Source organism: Mytilus trossulus, chromosome 14, assembly GCF_036588685.1.
Source record: "Mytilus trossulus isolate FHL-02 chromosome 14, PNRI_Mtr1.1.1.hap1, whole genome shotgun sequence".
NCBI classification, from domain to species: domain Eukaryota; kingdom Metazoa; phylum Mollusca; class Bivalvia; order Mytilida; family Mytilidae; genus Mytilus; species Mytilus trossulus.
Window position 1 is genome coordinate 66,278,354 of NC_086386.1, and position 20,141 is coordinate 66,298,494.

Here is a 20,141-nt window from a genome sequence, read left to right on the forward strand (position 1 = left end):
AATATATGATAAAACAGTTTAAAGTTATTATTTAACAGGACATAATATTTTGATCAAGGATATATATATACATTGTATAATGCCCAACGTCATACAATGTCCAACATCGAGGACATGTTCAAAATGTATAAGTTTTATCAAATTTGTAGTCATTCCTAGAGAAAAATGGTAATAATTTTATTTCGAATCATGTGTATTTATAGAGCAATTTAAAAAAAAATATATAAAAATAACAATGATAACATTTCATTAGACGACAATACGAATACTAAAAATTCAGGCGGCCTGAAAAAAGTCTATTTAGTGACGAAACCGCGACATCTAACCTTATAATGAGTTCAAGTTATATTAGTTATCACGACTTTTTCTAAAAGAGCCGGTGTATTTAACAAGTCCTATAACCTTTTTCTACCTTTTGTTCTTGGATTTGAGAAAGAATGTTACGATAATAAAAGGATAACGAGCAGGTAACAAAAATAAAATAGACTTTTGTTCAATTTACATTCAAGGGGAGGCATTCTTCATCCTCCAGCAAGTAACACAGTTTATATATTCTATCCTTTCTAGAAATTTCAGAATAGCAGCCTTTTTTTTCTAAATTATGCCACGGTCACTAATTCTCAGCTTAGTGTCGCATTTTCTTATAGAAAAATTCTTCGAAGCTTAACCAAATTCTCCATCCAAGCTAAGTAATTTTTCATAACAGATTTGGACTCAGTGTTGAGTGTTTCCCTATGTACTAACAATACGACCACACTTTTTTGTCGCATTGCACTTAAAACAGATTCAATCGGAACAACTCGGCCTTTCTGGTTACACGAAGAAAAGCTATTGTACTGCGTATCGAGAATGGCCGAGTAGTTACGATTGAAAACAGATTATAATTCAATGTCATCTTATTTGTTCTTAATTTCTATCGGTTGCTTGTCATTTTAACACTTAGTTCAAACCAGAAAACCATGTAAAACTAGACTATAAATACAAAATTTGGAAATTACCTGGCGCTCCAGTAACCATAAATCTGATATAGTAGAAATTAATACATTGTATAAAGAAAAAGTATTGATTTGATTTTGGTATTTTAATTGCTTTATAAATATGTATTTGAAATAAAGTTTATTACCATTTCCCATTTGAAAGTCTACTGATTTACACCGAATGAATGAAATATTATATAAAATATAGACATGAGAAACAAACTGCCGTAATTAAATCCTGACAGTGTTTGATAAGATGTATGACATGATTCAATTGATTAAATAATATAAGTTTGGTAAACTTTAAAATGCATGATGTATCGAGCAGACTTTCGCTTCTCGTGTGGAAAAACACAAACATCTACTGAACAAATGTCTGTAACCATGACGACCATTCAAAGTCATTGCAATACAAAATAAATGGCGAAATTAAATGCTGCTTATACAGATATCAGTTCAGGCAGTCTTGACAATCCTTGCTACCAAAATGTCATAAAGTTTTTCTATAAATTATCTCATACTCTTGAGAGAGCAAAGCACTCAAAAAGGGGGAAAGGGGGGGGGGGGGGGGGTACTTTGATATCTGTTTGGTAGAGGTGTGCCATTGTCATTTGTGTATTTAAAAATTTACCTTTTTTAATATATCAATCACTGAAATTCAGTGCCTATAGAAGTTAAATAAATATTTTAGAAAGAATGACCTATAATATACAAATCAGGATATAAATTTCGGGTACTCATTTTGGAGCTTATTGAAAGGTGAACTTTAATTTGATAATTGACGATTAAAAATGATTCTCAATCATGTCAAAAGCATATTTATATATGATATGTAGATCTTACTTATCCCAAATCAATATACAGTTATCAAACGTAAAGGCATTTTAATATAGCATGCTATACAAAGGAGGGTAATTCTTATATAAAATCTCACAAAATTATTACCCATATTTTGGCACATCCCTGTACACTCTATAATAAAAAGCACTATGTAAGAATATGTTCTCAATTCTCGATTCCTTTCGGCCACATTAAGGGACATTCTGAAGTAATTTGTCCATTTGATATTTCGTACGGTGACGGTGTAATGTAATGTTCAGCATTTTGCCTCAATATAACAGGCCTTTCGTAGTTCCGGCATTTTTCCATATAAAGAGGATAACACTATGACTTAGCAATTTTTTTAACATTCAAGAACCGAATGGACGATTTCGAATTATTCGCTTCGGTAGCTATAGACATCTTGCTGAACCAGAAGAAATCGCATCTTCTTTTTTTCATTGAAATTTTGAATCTGATTTAAGGAAAGCATTTGAGAATCTTATCAGTTCCGATAAGCCAGCTTTTACAATTGTTGCCCTTTGTAGATTATTGTCGTTTGGCGAGATCGTTATCATCGGAATCACTTCTAGATAAATGTACCTAAAAGTTGTTAAAATCTTTTTTTGCAAAATAGCTGTATTTAGCCTCTAACCAAGAATCAGATACCGGAATTTGACGCTCAAGTATGAAGGTTATGAATTTGCTAACCAAAATTATTGCAAAACATTTCCATACGATGTATGTCTTTAAAGTGAAGTTTCACTTGAAGTAAAATTATAGCAAGCGTCAGTGGAACCACATATGTTGACCATAAAATTGAGGATGGAAACGGGGAATGTGTTGAGGAGAAAACAACCCGACAAAATAGCAGAAGAAATCCCAATGTCAGAAAGTGGTCCTCAACGCTTCGAGAAAATCTTGCACATGGAGGCAGGCTTCAGCTGGCACTTAAACAAAAATGTGTACTAGTTCTGAGAAAATGAACGTCCGAAACATTAAGATGAACCAAAATTAATAATAAACAACAAAGAACATCCAAGAATATATTACAAGGTCAACTTCGGTTGCTAACATGCGGCGGTGTTGAACATGTTTTGGATTAGATCTCAACCCTCCACATATACGTCTAGCTAATGAACATTAAACATACACATAGCAACACGGGCATTAAAACTAAGTTTACATCCAAACTGACTGCATCTTGTAAAACATAATATATTAATAAGGGTACATGGGGTAATTCGCCACCATAAGAACTATTCAAGCTACTACCATGATCTTCCCCTCGCAACTTTCGTGCAACGTTTTCATGTGATGCTTAAGTATATACCGTGTTGAAATTTGTTGTTAAACTGCACTCAATCAATTAACGCGATGGCATTTTATAATGAAACACGACTGTTACTCTCGTTTGTACAGTTTGGTTCAGCGCTTTCTACACTTGATTGTCTCAAATTATTTTCAAATTTTCCTATTCAAGATTCGTGGTACCAGTCTGGGCATTTGGTACACTTTACCCAGTCTTCATCATCACTGTTGTCGTCAAAATAGTGCCCGTTGCAATATGCACAATACAAGCTGAGTTGTATTTTCCGTTTTCTTAATCATCTGCGCTTTCTTTTTCGAGAGGTGCCTTTTTATATTTGTTTGCCCTAGTTGTCTTCTTTGTTGTTCCTTCAGTTTTTCTTTTCTCTTCTCATCTCGATTACTTCTTTATTCTTCATTTTCCGTTTCTTTCTGTTCTTTCATTTTTATTTCCCCTGTCATATCGGTGAGTATAGTTCTTGTCAGTTAACGGCCTTGCTGTTGTTATCCTTTTATTTTTTTTTCTTTTGTAGATTTTTCTTTATTTCTGGAATTATTAAATTTTATCAAAATTCTCCCGTTCAGAGTTAGTATTCCTAACTGTAATTACTGTCATTTCTGATTTGTTTCTAATAGCGTCGATCATCGTATATGCAGGACGATCGGGTACGGCATACTGAAACACCCGCGACGACAGCAATGGTGTTTGTGTTTCTGCAAATTCGTTTGTGGTAGATTGTGGCGTTTCAACCATGGGTGTACTACGATATGTATTTTGAAATATATCAGAACAACGACTAGAGGGAGAGAGGTTCGAGGCGGGGTCGGGGAAAAGGGGGTTGTATCGGAACTTTATCTTCTAATGACATTAACATTCGTTTAGAACCACTGTGTAGGCATCTTATACACAGATTGCACCATAAGCGATATGAATTACTGAACAGTATGCCTAAGAAGAAGAATAGAAAATGCGGCATTAAGCATAAGTAATTTCAAAAGTGTTGTCAGATCACCTCTATGCAATATATAAATATCTAAAATTCAATTTTACATTATAAATAAACTTTATTGCAAAAAACATGAAACCCTAACGGGTTAAAATGCAAACATAGTAGATTGTATACACAAATGACAAGAAACATAATACATGATAAATGTTTTAAAAAAGTGAAGTTGATATTAATAACATACATCTATAATAATTGACCAATGTGGACCTTATTTTCGCAATTCCATAGATTGCTTTATATAGTCTACAACTTCTTCTTTAGGTTTTCAGTAGTCCTTCAATGATCTGAAGATTATTTACTGTTTGCGCGCAGCGTGGCCTATATATATATTTACAAAAACAAAAACAAAAATATTTGGAAATAAATTTGAGGTGCATAATTTATTAAAATTGTGATTAAAACTATGTACATAGGCTAATAATGAGTAAGATGAATTTGTGGAGAACAGCTGGTATGAGCTGTTCTCTGAAAGTGTCGACTGTGGCGACAGCGACTGTTTGCATTGGCAATAAGTTCCACTGAGTTATGGTATATGAAAAAATTGAGTATTTATATGTATCTTTTTTGGTTGAAATGTGTCTAAAAGTATACACTAGACACAATATCTTTATTGGGATCTAGAATAGTTTTAAGTTTAGAGTTGAGTCAAGTTAGTTAAAATTAGGATAATGGGTATTAATTTCATTTATAAGGGAATGTCTTACATTACTGATGATTTGGCAATGAAGGAAAAAGTGTTCGGCCTCATCAAGGATTTGTATAGTTATAACTCTGATCTGATTGTAACTATACAAATCCTTGGCCTCATCATCTAAAATTTTACAAACTTTGCACACTTCTGTGTTCATTATAGACATTTTAGATTTTATATTTTAAATCATGCACTCGTATTTTATGTGTGAATAAAGAATTTTCATCAGTGTAAATTATTCTTACGGATCTACTGTAAATATTGGTGGATGATATTCAGTGTAACATTTATCATATACCGTACTCAGGGTTCCAGGAGGTGTGCCTTAATTGGCAGAAGATATGTACAGATAGATAGATAGATGGCGCCACTATCCGAACCGGATACAGTGTTGTCAAGTTTAGCAACCGATATGTTAACTGAATGAGTTTAGGTAATATTTTAGGCTACACCTTTCAGTGTTGTTATTAAATTGTCAGTTTATTATTTGCAAGAAATAGAACAACAGAAAGCTTTTTGGCAGCGTCTTCGCTAAACAAGGTTTACAAGAGGGAAGTGGATGGTTTTATCAGTTCAACAGTTGATTACTACTATACCTTGGCTTTAGACTTTTGGTTTCGGGTCCTAAAATAAGGCTTCTACTGAACTCTCATCTTGGAATGTCATTGTGCAATTTCTCATCCATAATGTTGAATCTGAAGGGCTATTCCACTTATCATTAGCTGCGGAACCGTAGCTGATAGTCCTTATGTTATTTTTTGACTATTTCAGTATTTGCTGTCCATATGATGATACAGCTACGGATTTGTCCTATCTCAAATTGATCGAAATTGCGACCCAGGTTCAGGTCTCACTTATTTCCCCCAAAAATATTGTTTATATTATAATGCATGCAGATCTTGTCATTATATATTGTTCGTTACGTTAGATATTTTTCTAGGATATGACGTACATACATGTACCTATTTATGTTTGAATATTCATTTCCTTAACACTTTTATCTAATTATTTCTATTTACATACATTTTCCGCCTATTTTGTTCAGCCATATTGAATCTTATATTCAAATATGAATAGGTACCTCATATCCTAGAAAAATATCTAACAAAACGAACTATACATGTATATAATGACAAGCTGTGCATGCTTTATTAACAACATTTTTTTTTTAAAGTAAGTGCGACCTGAACCTGGCTCGCAATTCCGAACGTTTTGAAATAGGGAAAATCTGTAGCTCTGTTGTCCACAAATAGTCAAATAACAACATAAGGAACTATGAGCTACGGTTCCGCAGCTAACTTATCATCTATTTTATTATGTCTATTGTCTCTAAATGAAAAATAGTCCGAGATTACTGTGAGGTCAATCTCTGACGTCCGACGTCTGGTTTGCCAGAGAAGCTGGGGCCGTCGCACAGCCCAAGCTTGTCTGGCAATACAGCCGTTGGACATCAGAGTAATCTCAAACAAATTGAAAAAGTATTTACTCTCTCTGTTGTCTACACTGTTCCTTATATAGTTTTAAAGAGTGACCTCTAGTTGCATTAGATGGTGCTAAAGTAAATAGGCTCATCCATTTGATATTACAATGTATCTACATAATATGTATACCATGTACATTTAACGCTTTGTAGACTTGAATCATTTCGCTTCTGTCTTGCTGACCTTCCAAGTTTAGTGATCACTGATCCTGATGAAAACAAGTGCAGTAATTATAAATTTGTATGTGAATGGTCAAATACTTGGAAATTAGAATTTAATGCCACTAAATTAAAAGCATATATTAATCATGACGATATTGTTGGTCATTGCCAGGATTAATTATTTTAAAATACACACTCATTTTCTAATGAGACTTCAGAATATACTTTACAAATGATGAATATCAGCAAAAATTTTCATAGAGTGTGCCCTCAGGATTTTCTACATCAGGAAGGTCTAATATTAGTTCAAATAATCTCCTTGAAAAAGCATCACAAAAAATCCTTTCAAGATTAGGACTAGATATTTCTTGGCCTGAAGTAAAAAGGGCTTTAACATTTTAAAAAACTCGGACAATAACCAACCAGGACAAGCATTATATATATGTTATAGTTATATTTACATGTATATACATAATGTAGCAATAAACTGCATGCACTGTTGCACTTGGTTTATGTTTCGTTTACTTTTTTTCTGGATTTTTTTCACTGTTTGAGACATTCATTGACTTTATTTTGCCTGGGACATAACACATTTACATTAATCACCGTATTTGGTATTAAGACCAACTACCATCAGTTTCCTGCAATTTTATTCAGTACGGGAAGATGCTATAAACTTCATACTGCTGATATCTTCAGACAAGTACATTTTTATTTTTACTACATTTGTAAAAACTCTATTTTCTTTGTTCAGATTAATTATTTGTAGTACTGAGGGGAAACGCTAATTTTTCTGTAAATTGAACACGCAGTGGGAAAATACAATACCTGGTTCATTGGGTGTCTTTTGGCTATTCCTACATTTTGTATTTTACTATTCTGGCTATTCCTACATGGGGGATAAGTCATGTAAGTGGAAGAACAATACACGTTGTTATTGCAAAATATGTTGGTTTAGTCATTAGTGTCTAATTTGATCAAAGGTAAATTTACCTGTGGAAATAAGATAAAAAAATCATAAATTATATGTCAAAAATGAGACATTCTTGTTTGAAAACATGCATAAAGTAATAATTTTAAGTAATTTAATACCATGGAATTTCTAAAAAAGCATTGGAAAAATAAAATGAAAGAAAGTAGTAAATTTAAAGCATTTAAAAGTCTGAAAAAAAAGGATTTAAAAAGAAAATTAATAGTCGCCCACACTTTCAACTTCAGCCTCAAATATAAATAAGGAGATGTGGTATGATTGCCAATGAGACAACAATCCACAAAAGACCAAAATGACACAAACATTAACAACTATAGATCACCGTATGGACTTCAACAATGAGCCAAGCCCATACCGCATAGTCGGCTATTAAAGGCCCCTATAAGACAATGTAAAACAATTCAAACGAGAAAACTAACGGCCTTATTTATGTAAAAAAATGAACGAAAAACAAATATGTAACACATAAACAAAAGACAACTACTGAATTACAGGCTCCTGACTTGGGACAGGCACATAATTAATGTGGCGGGGTTGAACATGTTAGCAGGATCCCAACCCTCCCCCTAATCTTGGACAGTGGTATAACAGTACAACAAACCTTTTTTTTCTTTCTGTACAAAACAAAATATAACATTATTGTCCAGATAAATTCTTTCATTTGATGACCAGATTAAAAAGTGAGTGACAGTATAGTAAATGTAACTTCTGGTCATTGTTCCTTCAAAATTATGACCATCTTGCATACTTAGAACATGTTTTTTCATAAATACAGGAAAATTATGTGTTTAGAGGAAAAAATTGTAATTACAATACACACATATATATAGGGGAAATGTTGTAATAACTATACATAACCATGATAACCTGAAGACAAAATCAGTACAAATGCTTTATTTAAATTTCAATTATTTATTCATAATAAAGTGTATTATATAAAAATTAAATGCAATTGATTGGATGTAAATGCATGTTTTAGAAATATATATTAAAATATAGTTTTAAAGAAGTTCATAAAAACATGATGTATTATGTGTACATTAACATTTGAATTTCTGCTGTCTTCATTTTTTTCTTTGACTTTTTTTCAGTGCTGTCCATTCAAAATGCTGGTATTTTTCTGTATTGTTATATCTACATTAATATGCATACCTTTGTTGATGCGATATTGGATTAAACAGCGATCGAAAAATTTACTACCACACTTAAAGAAAAAAGGGGAGATAACTGTTGGATTTTTCCATCCATACTGTAATGCTGGTGGAGGAGGAGAAAGGGTTCTATGGACAGCTATCAGAGCTTTACAAAACAGGTAACTATGGCTATCAGAGCTTTACAAAACAGGTAACTATGGACGGCTATCAGAGCTTTACAAAATAGGTAACTATGGCTATCAGAGCTTTACAGAACAGGTAACTATGGACAGCTATCAGAGCTTTACAAAACAGGTAACTATGGACAGCTATCAGAGCTTTACAAAACAGGTTACTATGGACAGCTATCAGAGCTTTACAAAACAGGTAACTATGGACAGCTATCAGAGCTTTACAAAACAGGTAACTATGGACAGCTATCAGAGCTTTACAAAACAGGTAACTATGGACAGCTATCAGAGCTTTACAAAACAGGTAACTATGGACAGCTATCAGAGCTTTACAAAACAGTTAACTATGGACAGCTATCAGAGCTTTACAGAACAGGTAACTATGGACAGCTATCAGAGCTTTACCAGTGTAGGCCCGAAACAAAATTTTTGGGCCAGTAAAAAAATTACTTCACAGGCCCAAAATGGCAATTGGTAGCCCAATTATTTTACTCAAATTTTTTTCCGTGTTGAGTCATAAAAAATGAAAAAAACACACGAAACCTCACTGTTCAGTGCCTATTAAATAGATCAAAATAGGGTTTTGAGGAAGAAAAGGTGACCTCTGATTCTATGAGAGTAGCAAGAAGTGAAGTTTCATTACCGGTTTCGGTTGCAAAGTGATGTAGTGCTCATCGCTGAAGATTTTGTTGTTGCGTTTAAAATTAAACATGTACAGTTTTCTGCGAATTGATATATTAAACTTAGTACTGACAATTTCTGCGAAATTCCATCCGGTCAGTCATTTCGAAAGTTTGTATTTCAGTACAAAATGTCAGTGCAAAACAAAATCAAAAGACATTTTATAAACGTAATATTTTCTTATCACTTGTTTCTGTCCTTGGGGGTTCAGTGAAAAATATTTTGACAGCTTTTCATTTGTATCTGTGCTTGGAGTTCTTTTCATAATTCCCTTGTCCTTGTTTGGTTTAGTGGGTCAGACAAGATTTTACTGTCAATGACTGTCGTTATCTTTTATAAAACATAATTTGTTTAGCGATCACCATTGCCAGTAAAGCCTTATTTGACCCACTAAACAAGCAATATCACGCACAACATGTTTGTCATCCGCCATGTTAATATTCTATTGCACATATTCTTCTTATATATGTATATATAGATTAGACCGTTGGTTTTCCCGTTTGAATGGTTTTACACTAGTAATTTTGGGGCCCTTTATAGCTTGTTTTTCGGTGTGAGCCAAGGCTCCGTGTTGAAAGCTGTACTTTAACCTATAATGGTTTACTTTTTAAATTGTTACTTGGATGGAGAGTTGTGTCATTGGCACTCACACCACATCTTCCTATATCTATATCATTCCAATTATGGAACACCTCCTCAACTTATCCGTTTCAACGATGTGACCAGAGGATATCCGAAAATGATTGTTCCAAAGTTGGGGTGTGTTATTAATAGGAGTAATTACGATTTTGAGAAAAACAATGCACTCGCCCAATGATTTATTTTTGGGTCAGTAACTATCTATCGTTTTACAGTTTCTAATCGCCCAATCAAGGTTTTGGTTGCATTTGGCGACCAGGCGACCGGCTGTGTCCTACACTGTTTACAAAACAGGTAACTATAGACGGCTATCAGAGCTTTACAAAACAGGTAACTATGGACGGCTATCAGAGCTTTACAGAACAGGTAACTATGGACGGCTATCAGAGCTTTACAGAACAGGTAACTATGGACGGCTATCAGAGCTTTACAGAACAGGTAACTATGGACGGCTATCAGAGCTTTACAGAACGGGTAACTATGGACAGCTATCAGAGCTTTACAAAACAGGTAACTATGGACGGTTATCAGAGCTTTACAAAACAGGTAACTATTGACAGTTATCAGAGCTTTACAAAACAGGTAACTATGGACGGCTATCAGAGCTTTACAGAGCAGGTAACTTTGGACGGCTATCAGAGCTTTACAGAGCAGGTAACTATGGACGGCTATCAGAGCGTTACAAAACAGGTAACTATGGACGGCTATCAAAGCTATACAAAACAGGTAACTATGGACAGCTATCAGAGCTATAGAAAACAGGTAACTATGGACGGCTATCAGAGCTTTACAAAACGGGTAACTATGGACGGCTATCAGAGCTATACAAAACAGGTAACTATGGACAGCTATCAGAGCTGTACAGAACAGATAACTTAGTATGGACAGCTATCAGAGCTATACAAAACAGGTAACTATGGACAGCAATTAGAGCTTTACAGAACAGGTTACTATTGACAGCTATGCAAGGTTTACATAACAGGACACCATGGACAGCTATCATATACAAAAAAGAAGATGTGGTATGATTGCCAATGAGACAACTCTCAAGATACCAAATGACACAGACAGTAAATGAAATAGGACATAAATGTAATTGAATATATAGACAGCTTTCTCACAAGCAAAAACTATAACTGTAAAAATATATGAACATACAATACAGGCAATTACAGAGCCTTACAGAAAAAGAATCGTGTCAAAGCTTTCAGAGCATACAGATAAGGTTTATATGGAAAGAATTAAAAAAAAAAAACCAGCTTTACAGAGCATGTATGATATATACATGTATGCAATAAAATTTTTAATAATTTTTTTTTAAACCAGACTGAACAAAAGTTTGTCATTGATATTATTAATGACTACTGCTCCTACAACAACAAAATAAGGACAAAATATTACACCAAAAAACTTTAAATTGTTTTTGTCTAGCCTGCATCTTTTGTCGCAAAAAGCTTTACTTTGGGACAGTGAGGCGGCGTGGCAGCTTTTGCTTACTTCTTAAAAGTTTTATATTTTAAAAGATGGAAGACCTGGATGCTTCATATTTTGTATATAGATGCCTCATGTTATGAAGTTTCTGTCAGTCACATGTCCAATGTACTTGACCTCATTATCATGGTTCATAGACTTGAAAAAAGTTAAAAAATTTTGTCATGTTAAATTCTCTCTTATTATAAGTAATAAGATAAATTTGTTTGGTATGTGCAGAACTGTCAGAAACTTCATAACATGAGGCATCTATGACTTGACCTCATTTCATGGTTCAGTGAACAAGGTTAAGTTGTAGTGGTCAAGTCCATATCTCAGATACTATAAGAAATAGGTCTTGTATAGAAGGACTTTAAGGTGTACATGTCCAACTGGCATGTGTCATCTGACCTTAACCTCATTTTCATGGTTCAGTGGTTATAGTTAAGTTATTGTGTTTTGGTCTGTTTTTCTTATACTGTATGCTATAGGACTACAATATTTGGTGCATGGAATGATTGTAAGGTGCACATGTCTAGCTGGCAGGTGTCATCTGACCTTGACCTCAGTTTCATGGTTCAGTGGTCAAAGTTAAGTTTTTCAGTTTTTTTCTTTTTTTCTAATACTATATCCAATAGGTCAACTATATTTGGTGTATGGAAATATCTTATGTCATACACCAAATATATGTCAGAGCCTCAGGTGCAGGTTTTACTTGACCTTGACCTCATTGTCACAATTCATTGCTAAGTGTTAATTTTGTTTTGTTTTGGTCTGTTTTTCTTAAACTATAAATAATAAGTAAACTATATTTGTTATATGGATGTCTGCCTGGCATGGTTTATCTGACCTTGACCTAATTTTCATGGTTCAATGGTCAATGTTTAGTTTTTTTTGGTTAATGTGACATTGGCCACAAGCATTACTGAAGAGACATGTATTGTTGAAATGCACATCTGGTGCAGGAAAATTGGTACCGTTAATGTTATTACTAATGCGCATCTGGTGCAGGAAAATTGGTAGCGTTTATGTTATTGTAATAAAGCTTTACATTTGGGACTATAAACATAATATCAATGATTATTAAAGAAGGCGAGACATTTCAGCCTGTTCACTCTTATGTTCATTTTCCATGAAGTTGTCACTTTAACTTGGACGTATTAGTTTGAATATCTCCTTTGTGTCTTTGGGCTTTGGGTTCCCTTTTGGGTACAAATATTTGTCTGTAATATAGTATTCATTCAAAAGTCTTCTTGATATCAAATATCTTCTATATTGGTTTGACTCAAGAACTGACATTAGTCATTGTTCCCGTTAGCTTTTTCTTCTGTTAGCAATGAGGCTTTAAACTTTCTTCTATACAATGTACATGTATTGTGAAATACTTTTGTTTACTGAGAACTATGTTTTCTTGTCTTTCCAGATATCCCAGAATTCATTGTATTGTTTACACAGGAGATACAGAAACCACTGGATCAGAAATATTACAGAGAGCCAAACAGAGGTTTAACATCAGTATCCCATCTCCAGTAGAGTTTGTGTTTCTAACAAAAAGATATTTGGTAGAAGCTGAGAAGTATCCCTACTTTACTTTGCTAGGACAGAGTTTAGGGTCTATGATGTTAGGATGGGACGCTTTGATGAAGTATGTTCCTGATATTTACATTGATAGTATGGGTTATGCCTTTACCTTGCCATTGTTTAAGTATTTAGGAGGATGTAAGACAGTGAGTTATGTTCATTATCCTACCATCAGTACAGACATGTTACAACGCGTATCAGATAGAACCCAATCACACAATAACGCCTCATTCATCTCACAAAGTCCAACACTTAGCTGGGCTAAAACTCAATATTATAAAATGTTTGCATACTTGTATGGAATAATGGGTAGGCGGTCAGACAAAGTTATGGTCAATTCTACATGGACATATAATCACATCCAAAAGCTATGGAAAGTTGCTGACCGAACATACATTATCTATCCTCCATGTGATATTTCAGAGTTTACCAAAATTCCTCTGACGAACTGTCATGTGCAAAAAACAGTAGTGTCTATTGCACAGTTTAGACCTGAAAAGGATCATGGTTTGCAGATACGGTCATTTTCTAAATTCCTTAAATGTCATTCAAAAGATAAACAGATTTACAAGCTACTTTTAGTTGGAAGTTGTCGCAATGAAGGAGACTCAACAAGAGTGAAAGAACTAAGAGATTTATGTACCATGTTAAACATTGAAGATAATGTAGAATTTAAATTGAATGTTAGTTTTGAAGAGCTTAAAGATTTGATGTCGACTTCTCTCATTGGAATTCATACTATGTGGAATGAACATTTTGGCATAGGTAAATACTTGACAAATATTAACTCTTTAAAAACAATACTGATTTTTTTTATATATTTTTAATCAAATTATCTTAAAAAAAAAAATCATACATGGTAGTTACTGTGAATTTATTTATTTTCATGGGTACCAACTGCTAGAATAAAGGAAAACTTGTATGTTCCTGGATATTTAATTTCGTTGTTTTGCTGAGGTCTGCATACAAGCCTATAGAAAATTTGTCATTTGTTGAACATTTAAAAGGGCATATGATACAGTTACAGGGGAAGTAATGACGTTGCTAACGTAAATTGTTATTTTCGCGACGTCAAACTATGTTTTATATGAGGGAAAAGATTTTATTTTTATCATTCAAACTTATTTTAACTTGAAAACGAATTCATGGACCCTCTCTTTAGAAATTCCAGGGGTATGTGAGATTTTTACTATTTTTTAATATGAGCTTCACTGATGAGTCTTATATGGACAAAAAGAGCGTTGGATTATCATATTGGTACCTTTAATTACTATTTCAGGAGTTGTTGAGTTAATGGCAGCAGGAACTATTATATTAGCCCATAATTCTGGTGGCCCAAAGCTTGACATTGTCACAGACTATAATCATCAAAAGACAGGATATCTGGCAGAGGATGTAGATTCTTATTCTGCAGCCATGGAAACAATATTTAATTTAAAAGATGAGGAAAGTCTGGTCATTAGACAAAATGCTAGACTATCTGTAGAAAGATTCAGTGAAGATGAATTTGAAAGAGGATTTTTGATGGTGTGTGAATCGCTTTTAGAAAAAGATCCATAAAGTATTTCATTGAATTCTAATTTTTTTTAAAACATTGATTGCCTTATCTAATGCCATTTTCAAAATCCTTTTAAATATTTTTTTTTCTTTTTGAAGCATCACAATATGTTAAGAGCCAACGATACAGTTTTGATCCATCAGTGATTGTTTTATAACTATTTGTACACAGACTATTTTTACCTAGTCAATTGAAATATGTGATAAAAAAACTACCTTCATCTGCTACTTTTAGAGATAATTATGGATTGAAATGTTAGACAATTGCAATAATTTGAATTTCTTGCTATTTTCTATCTTTTGGACAGAAATAACTTTTTTGTTTCAAAAGATAAACATTTGTCAAATGGATTTTTGTAAAAACTTAGAAATATCCTTAATTGAGTATGCTTTGAAAGTAAATCATTTGAATTTAGTTTACATGATTTTAGAGGGGAAAACAGCAATTCTTGCTGTTTTTATCTTTTTTTGTTCATAAAACATCTATTTGTTAATATAAATTTATACAAATAATCTTCAAACATAAACTAAGCTCAATGTCATTTCTTACCATTTCCCCAGAAATCGGTCAAGAGCAGTTAAGGGAAGGCAACAGTATGAAAATGAAATAATTTTAATGACTCAGAATGATCAACAAAATTTATAGTTTGATTTGCCTACCTATCCATCGAACAAGCAGCCTATCCAAAAATAATTTTGACACAAACTAAGTGTTTTTTTAAAGATTTTTCTTACATTGTTTCCGTGTCTAAAAACTGTAGTTTATTTTGTAAAAATTCCCTACCTACCTACCTAACCCTACAAGTTAAGAAATTTGTAAGACTGGTCTGATAAAATCATAGATTTGTAAATGACTTTTAGAAAGTATGGTATCAACAAATTTCAAGTGATAAAGGTGAAAGGCTGTTTCCTGCATCACTGTTGACATTTATTAAAGTTTGTGATTAGGACAGTTAAATGGGAACCACTGATAGTAAATCGATGGTACTTTGAATACAATTGTATCAGTTTTGGCATATTACATTTCCATGAAGATTATATGGCCCTCCTCTGTCATGGTCTATTGAATTTGAAACTTTTGTATACTGGTAGTTTACATACAAAATTTTGAGATGAGGTCTTTCTGAGATGAACCACTGCTGGTTTGTCAATGATATTTGATATGCATTTGTACAAGTATTTGAACTTATAATTCCATGCATAATATTGACCCAACCATCATCATGGTTCATCGTCTTTAAAGGGGCATTAGCTGTCAAATTCATGTTGTTCACTCATTTAAAGTTAAGAAGTATTAGGCACCATAGTTTCAGAGGAGATTTTTAAATGTTAGCAAACTTGATGAACAAATTGTGTAAAATTGTCTTTAAAGTCCCTTGGTCAATTGACAATTTTGGTCATGTTAACTTTTTTATAGATCTTACTTTGCTGAACATTATTGCTGTTTTCAGTTTATATCTACCTATAATAATATTCAAGATGATAACAAAATCCATTAATTTGATTCATCTGAAAATTTCAGGGCTGATATATCTTGACCAAATGAACAAGCCCCCATGTCAGATTTACTCTTAAAGTTTTAGTTTTTGAGATTAAAGCCAAAAACTGCAATAGATCCCTATGTTCTATTTTTATATGACCTCAAAAATTGAATATATTTTGGTCGTATATTGGTATCACATTGGCGTCGTCGTCGTCGAAGACATTTGGTTTTCACACTATAAGTTATAACTTTAGTATAAGTAAATAGAAAAAAAATGAAATTTTAAGTACAAGGTTTATGACCACAAAAGGAAAGTTGGGATTGATTTTGGGAGTTGAGGTCCCAACAGTTTAGGAATTAGGGGCCAAAAAGGGGCCCAATTAAGCATTTTTCTTGTTTTTCCCACCGTAACTTTAGTATAAGTACTAGTATATATAGAAACCTATGAAATTTAAACACAAGTTTTATGACCATAAAAGGAAGGTTGGGATTGATTATGGGAGTGTTGGTCCCAACAGTTTAGGAGTAAGGGGCCCAAAGGGTCCAAAATTAAACTTTTTTTGATGAATGTTTGATTTCATCAAAAATTGAATAAATGGGGTTCTTTGATATGCCGAAACTAAAATTGTACTTACACTTTTGATTATTGGCCCAGTTTTCAAGTTGGTCCAAATCGGGGTCCAAAATTAGCTTTGTTTGATTTCCTCAAAAGATGAATAATCTGTGTGCTTTGATATGCCAAATCTAACTGTGTATGTAGATTCTTAATTTTGGTCCCTTTTTCAAATTGGTCTACATTGAAGTCCAAAGGGTCCAAAATTAAACTAAGTTTGATTTTAACAAAAATTGAATTTTTGGGCTTCTTTGATATGCTGAATCCAAACATGTACTTAGATTTTTGATTATGGGACCAGTTTTCAAGTTGGTTTAAATCAGGATCCAAAATTATTATATTAAGTATTGTGCAATAGCAAGAAATTTTCAATTGCACAGTATTCAGCAATAGCAAGAAATCTTCAATTGCACAGTATTGCCCAATAGCAAGAAATCTTCAATTGCACAGTATTGTGCAATAGCAAGTATTTTCAATTGCACAGTATTGCGCAATAGCAAGAAATATCTAATTGCACAATATTGCGCAATTGCAAGACATTTTCAATTGGAGTTATCTTTCTTTGTCCAGAATAGTAGTTGAATACTGTGCAATTGAAGATTTCTTGCTATTGCTGAATACTGTGCAATTGAAGATTTCTTGCTATTGGGCAATACTGTGCAATTGAAGATTTCTTGCTATTGCTGAATACTGTGCAATTGAAAATTTCTTGCTATTGCACAATACTTAATATAATAATTTTGGATCCTGATTTAAACCAACTTGAAAACTGGTCCCATAATCAAAAATCTAAGTACATGTTTAGATTCAGCATATCAAAGAAGCCCAAAAATTCAATTTTTGTTAAAATCAAACTTAGTTTAATTTTGGACCTTTTGGACTTCAATGTAGACCAATTTGAAAAAGGGACCAAAAATTAAAAATCTACATACACAGTTAGATTTGGCATATCAAAGCACACAGATTATTCATGTTTTGGGGAAATCAAACAAAGTTAATTTTGGACCCCGATTTGGACCAACTTGAAAACTGGGCCAATAATCAAAAGTGTAAGTACAATTTTAGTTTCGGCATATCAAAGAACCCCATTTATTCAATTTTTGATGAAATCAAACATTATTTAAAAAAAGTTTAATTTTGGACCCTTTGGGCCCCTTACTCCTAAACTGTTGGGACCAACACTCCCATAATCAATCCCAACCTTCCTTTTATGGTCATAAACCTTGTGTTTAAATTTCATAGGTTTCTATATATACTAGTACTTATACTAAAGTTACGGTGGGAAAAACAAGAAAAATGCTTAATTGGGCCCCTTTTTGGCCCCTAATTCCTAAACTGTTGGGACCTCAACTCCCAAAATCAATCCCAACTTTCCTTTTGTGGTCATAAACCTTGTACTTAAAATTTCATTTATTTCTATTTACTTATACTAAAGTTATAACTTATAGTGTGAAAACCAAATGTCTTCGACGACGACGACGCCAATGTGATACCAATATACGACCAAAATATATTCAATTTTTGAGGTCATATAAAAATAGAACATAGGGATCTATTGCAGTTTTTGGCTTTAATCTCAAAAACTAAAACTTTAAGAGTAAATCTGACATGGGGGCTTGTTCATTTGGTCAAGATATATCAGCCCTGAAATTTTAACTTATGGTGACAGATTATCGCAATTTATTCTGCTCCGAGATAATTTAGTACTACTACTAGTGTTTGAATTCTGATTCTTGGAAGATTCTTTGAAAAAAATTTGACTGAAAAGATTACAGCTTGAATAAAAAAAGAAATGAATGTTTACCGAAGATTCAGATGAAATTAACTTCATTTTGAAAATGAGTATCACAAACACTACTTCGCGGATCTGCCATGCCCTGATTAGAAAATCACAAGAAATCTACGCGAGATTGCGTTTTCATTCATGAAAAGTTCATGAATGAACATTTTCCGCTCTACTTTACCTGTTTACTATATGTACGTACGTAAACGTGGTAAAAGCCCGAGTGACTCGAAAGTATCGGAAATGACTGATTTAAAAAAAATGCGAGAACAAGTTGACATTTTGACCAAGCCGTCGGATAATGACAAGTGATAATGGTTTGTTATAACAAAACACATGTGAAAGAATATAAAATACTCGATGAATATATGTCTAATGTCTCACGCCAAGATAAATACCGGCTTTGATATAATAAAAAAATGCATTGTTTTTGTCTATACATCGATCAGAAGGTTTTGATGCCAAAAATCATTTGAAAACTTTTAATTTCTTTATTTAAATACTAATTGTTTCACATTCCAATGTGGATATAAGGACCTTCACTCGTTCAGCATGCTTATTGGATCAAACTGACAGCAGAAAAACATTGACCCAACGTTAATTTTTCTTCAGTCTTCTTCCAATAATTAACATACCACCTCTAGTGTATTATCGCAAATTCGTATCATATAGCATCCGTATTAAAAGCAACCGAGTCAGCATCTACTTCTTAGAATATCATAGCTCAGGGTATGAAGACAAGTGTTGTAGAAATGATTAACTTAAAGGTTCATGATGTGTACCCTTTGGCCAAAATGGCTGCATTTTCACCTAAAAATTTAGATTAATTACAGACAAACCTGTGCCCTATTTAAATAGAAATTCAATTGCTTTGTAATCTATGCAAACACAGAAGCAATGATTACCGTAATATATCAAACGAATGGCTTACAACAAAATTTTTCAAATGTTATATTATTGACTCATGTCACAACAGCAAATAACATGTGTTACAGGTTTTGAGCACCTCTATGAATCTAGTGTGTATAAAACTTTTATTCCTGTAGTCATACTGCTGCTGTTGTGCTCCCGCGGTATTGAGTTTTATCCTTGTTTTTCTGTAAGTATGTACGTCCTTCCCTTACTTATACAGTTATACGTACCTCCGTATATCCCAAAATTCGTTTCTGTTCTCTTACTTTAGTTTGCCTGAACCAAAATGTATGAAACTTATACAAAATGCGTATAACCACAATTCACAATTAAGTCAAGTTTGAAATTTAGTTGTGTCACTTTTACCATTCTAGCTTTTTATGCTACTTTACAAATAGAAAAGTTGCTGGAAATTGTAGTTTCAATCTGTTCTCTAACTTAAGTTTGTCTTAACCAAATGTTATGAAACTTATACACTAGTCTCATTACCACAAACACTGATCAAGTTTGAATTTTGGTGGCGATAGTTGTACCGTTTTAGAGTTATGCCCCTTTACATATATAAAATATTTTCGTTTCAGTTATCTAACTGTAGTTCGCTCAACCAAATGTCTTATCTATAAAAAGGATGCGATATTTTTTGCAAAGAACCAATGCTAT

At 33.1% G+C, this 20,141-nt stretch overlaps 1 protein-coding gene across 1 annotated transcript; it reads left to right on the top strand.

Moving 5' to 3' along the window:
* The first annotated feature begins 5,118 nt into the window (after positions 1-5,118).
* On the top strand, positions 5,119-14,713 carry LOC134695681 (GDP-Man:Man(3)GlcNAc(2)-PP-Dol alpha-1,2-mannosyltransferase-like). Its single transcript, XM_063557027.1, has 4 exons — positions 5,119-5,238; positions 8,530-8,750; positions 12,976-13,898; positions 14,413-14,713. Exons 2-4 carry the CDS (start codon positions 8,545-8,547, stop codon positions 14,691-14,693), a joined length of 1,410 nt encoding a protein of 469 aa, XP_063413097.1. The 5' UTR covers positions 5,119-5,238; positions 8,530-8,544; the 3' UTR covers positions 14,694-14,713.
* Positions 14,714-20,141: the final 5,428 nt, after the last annotated feature.

Bases quoted from the DNA above. Each gene is read 5' to 3' on its own strand.
- LOC134695681 (XM_063557027.1), top strand. From the start codon at position 8,545: ATGCTGGTATTTTTCTGTATTGTTATATCTACATTAATATGCATACCT. The intron at 8,751-12,975 runs GTAACTATGGCT...TTGTCTTTCCAG, and splicing joins ATCAGAGCTTTACAAAACAG to ATATCCCAGAATTCATTGTA. The intron at 13,899-14,412 runs GTAAATACTTGA...TTACTATTTCAG, and splicing joins GAATGAACATTTTGGCATAG to GAGTTGTTGAGTTAATGGCA.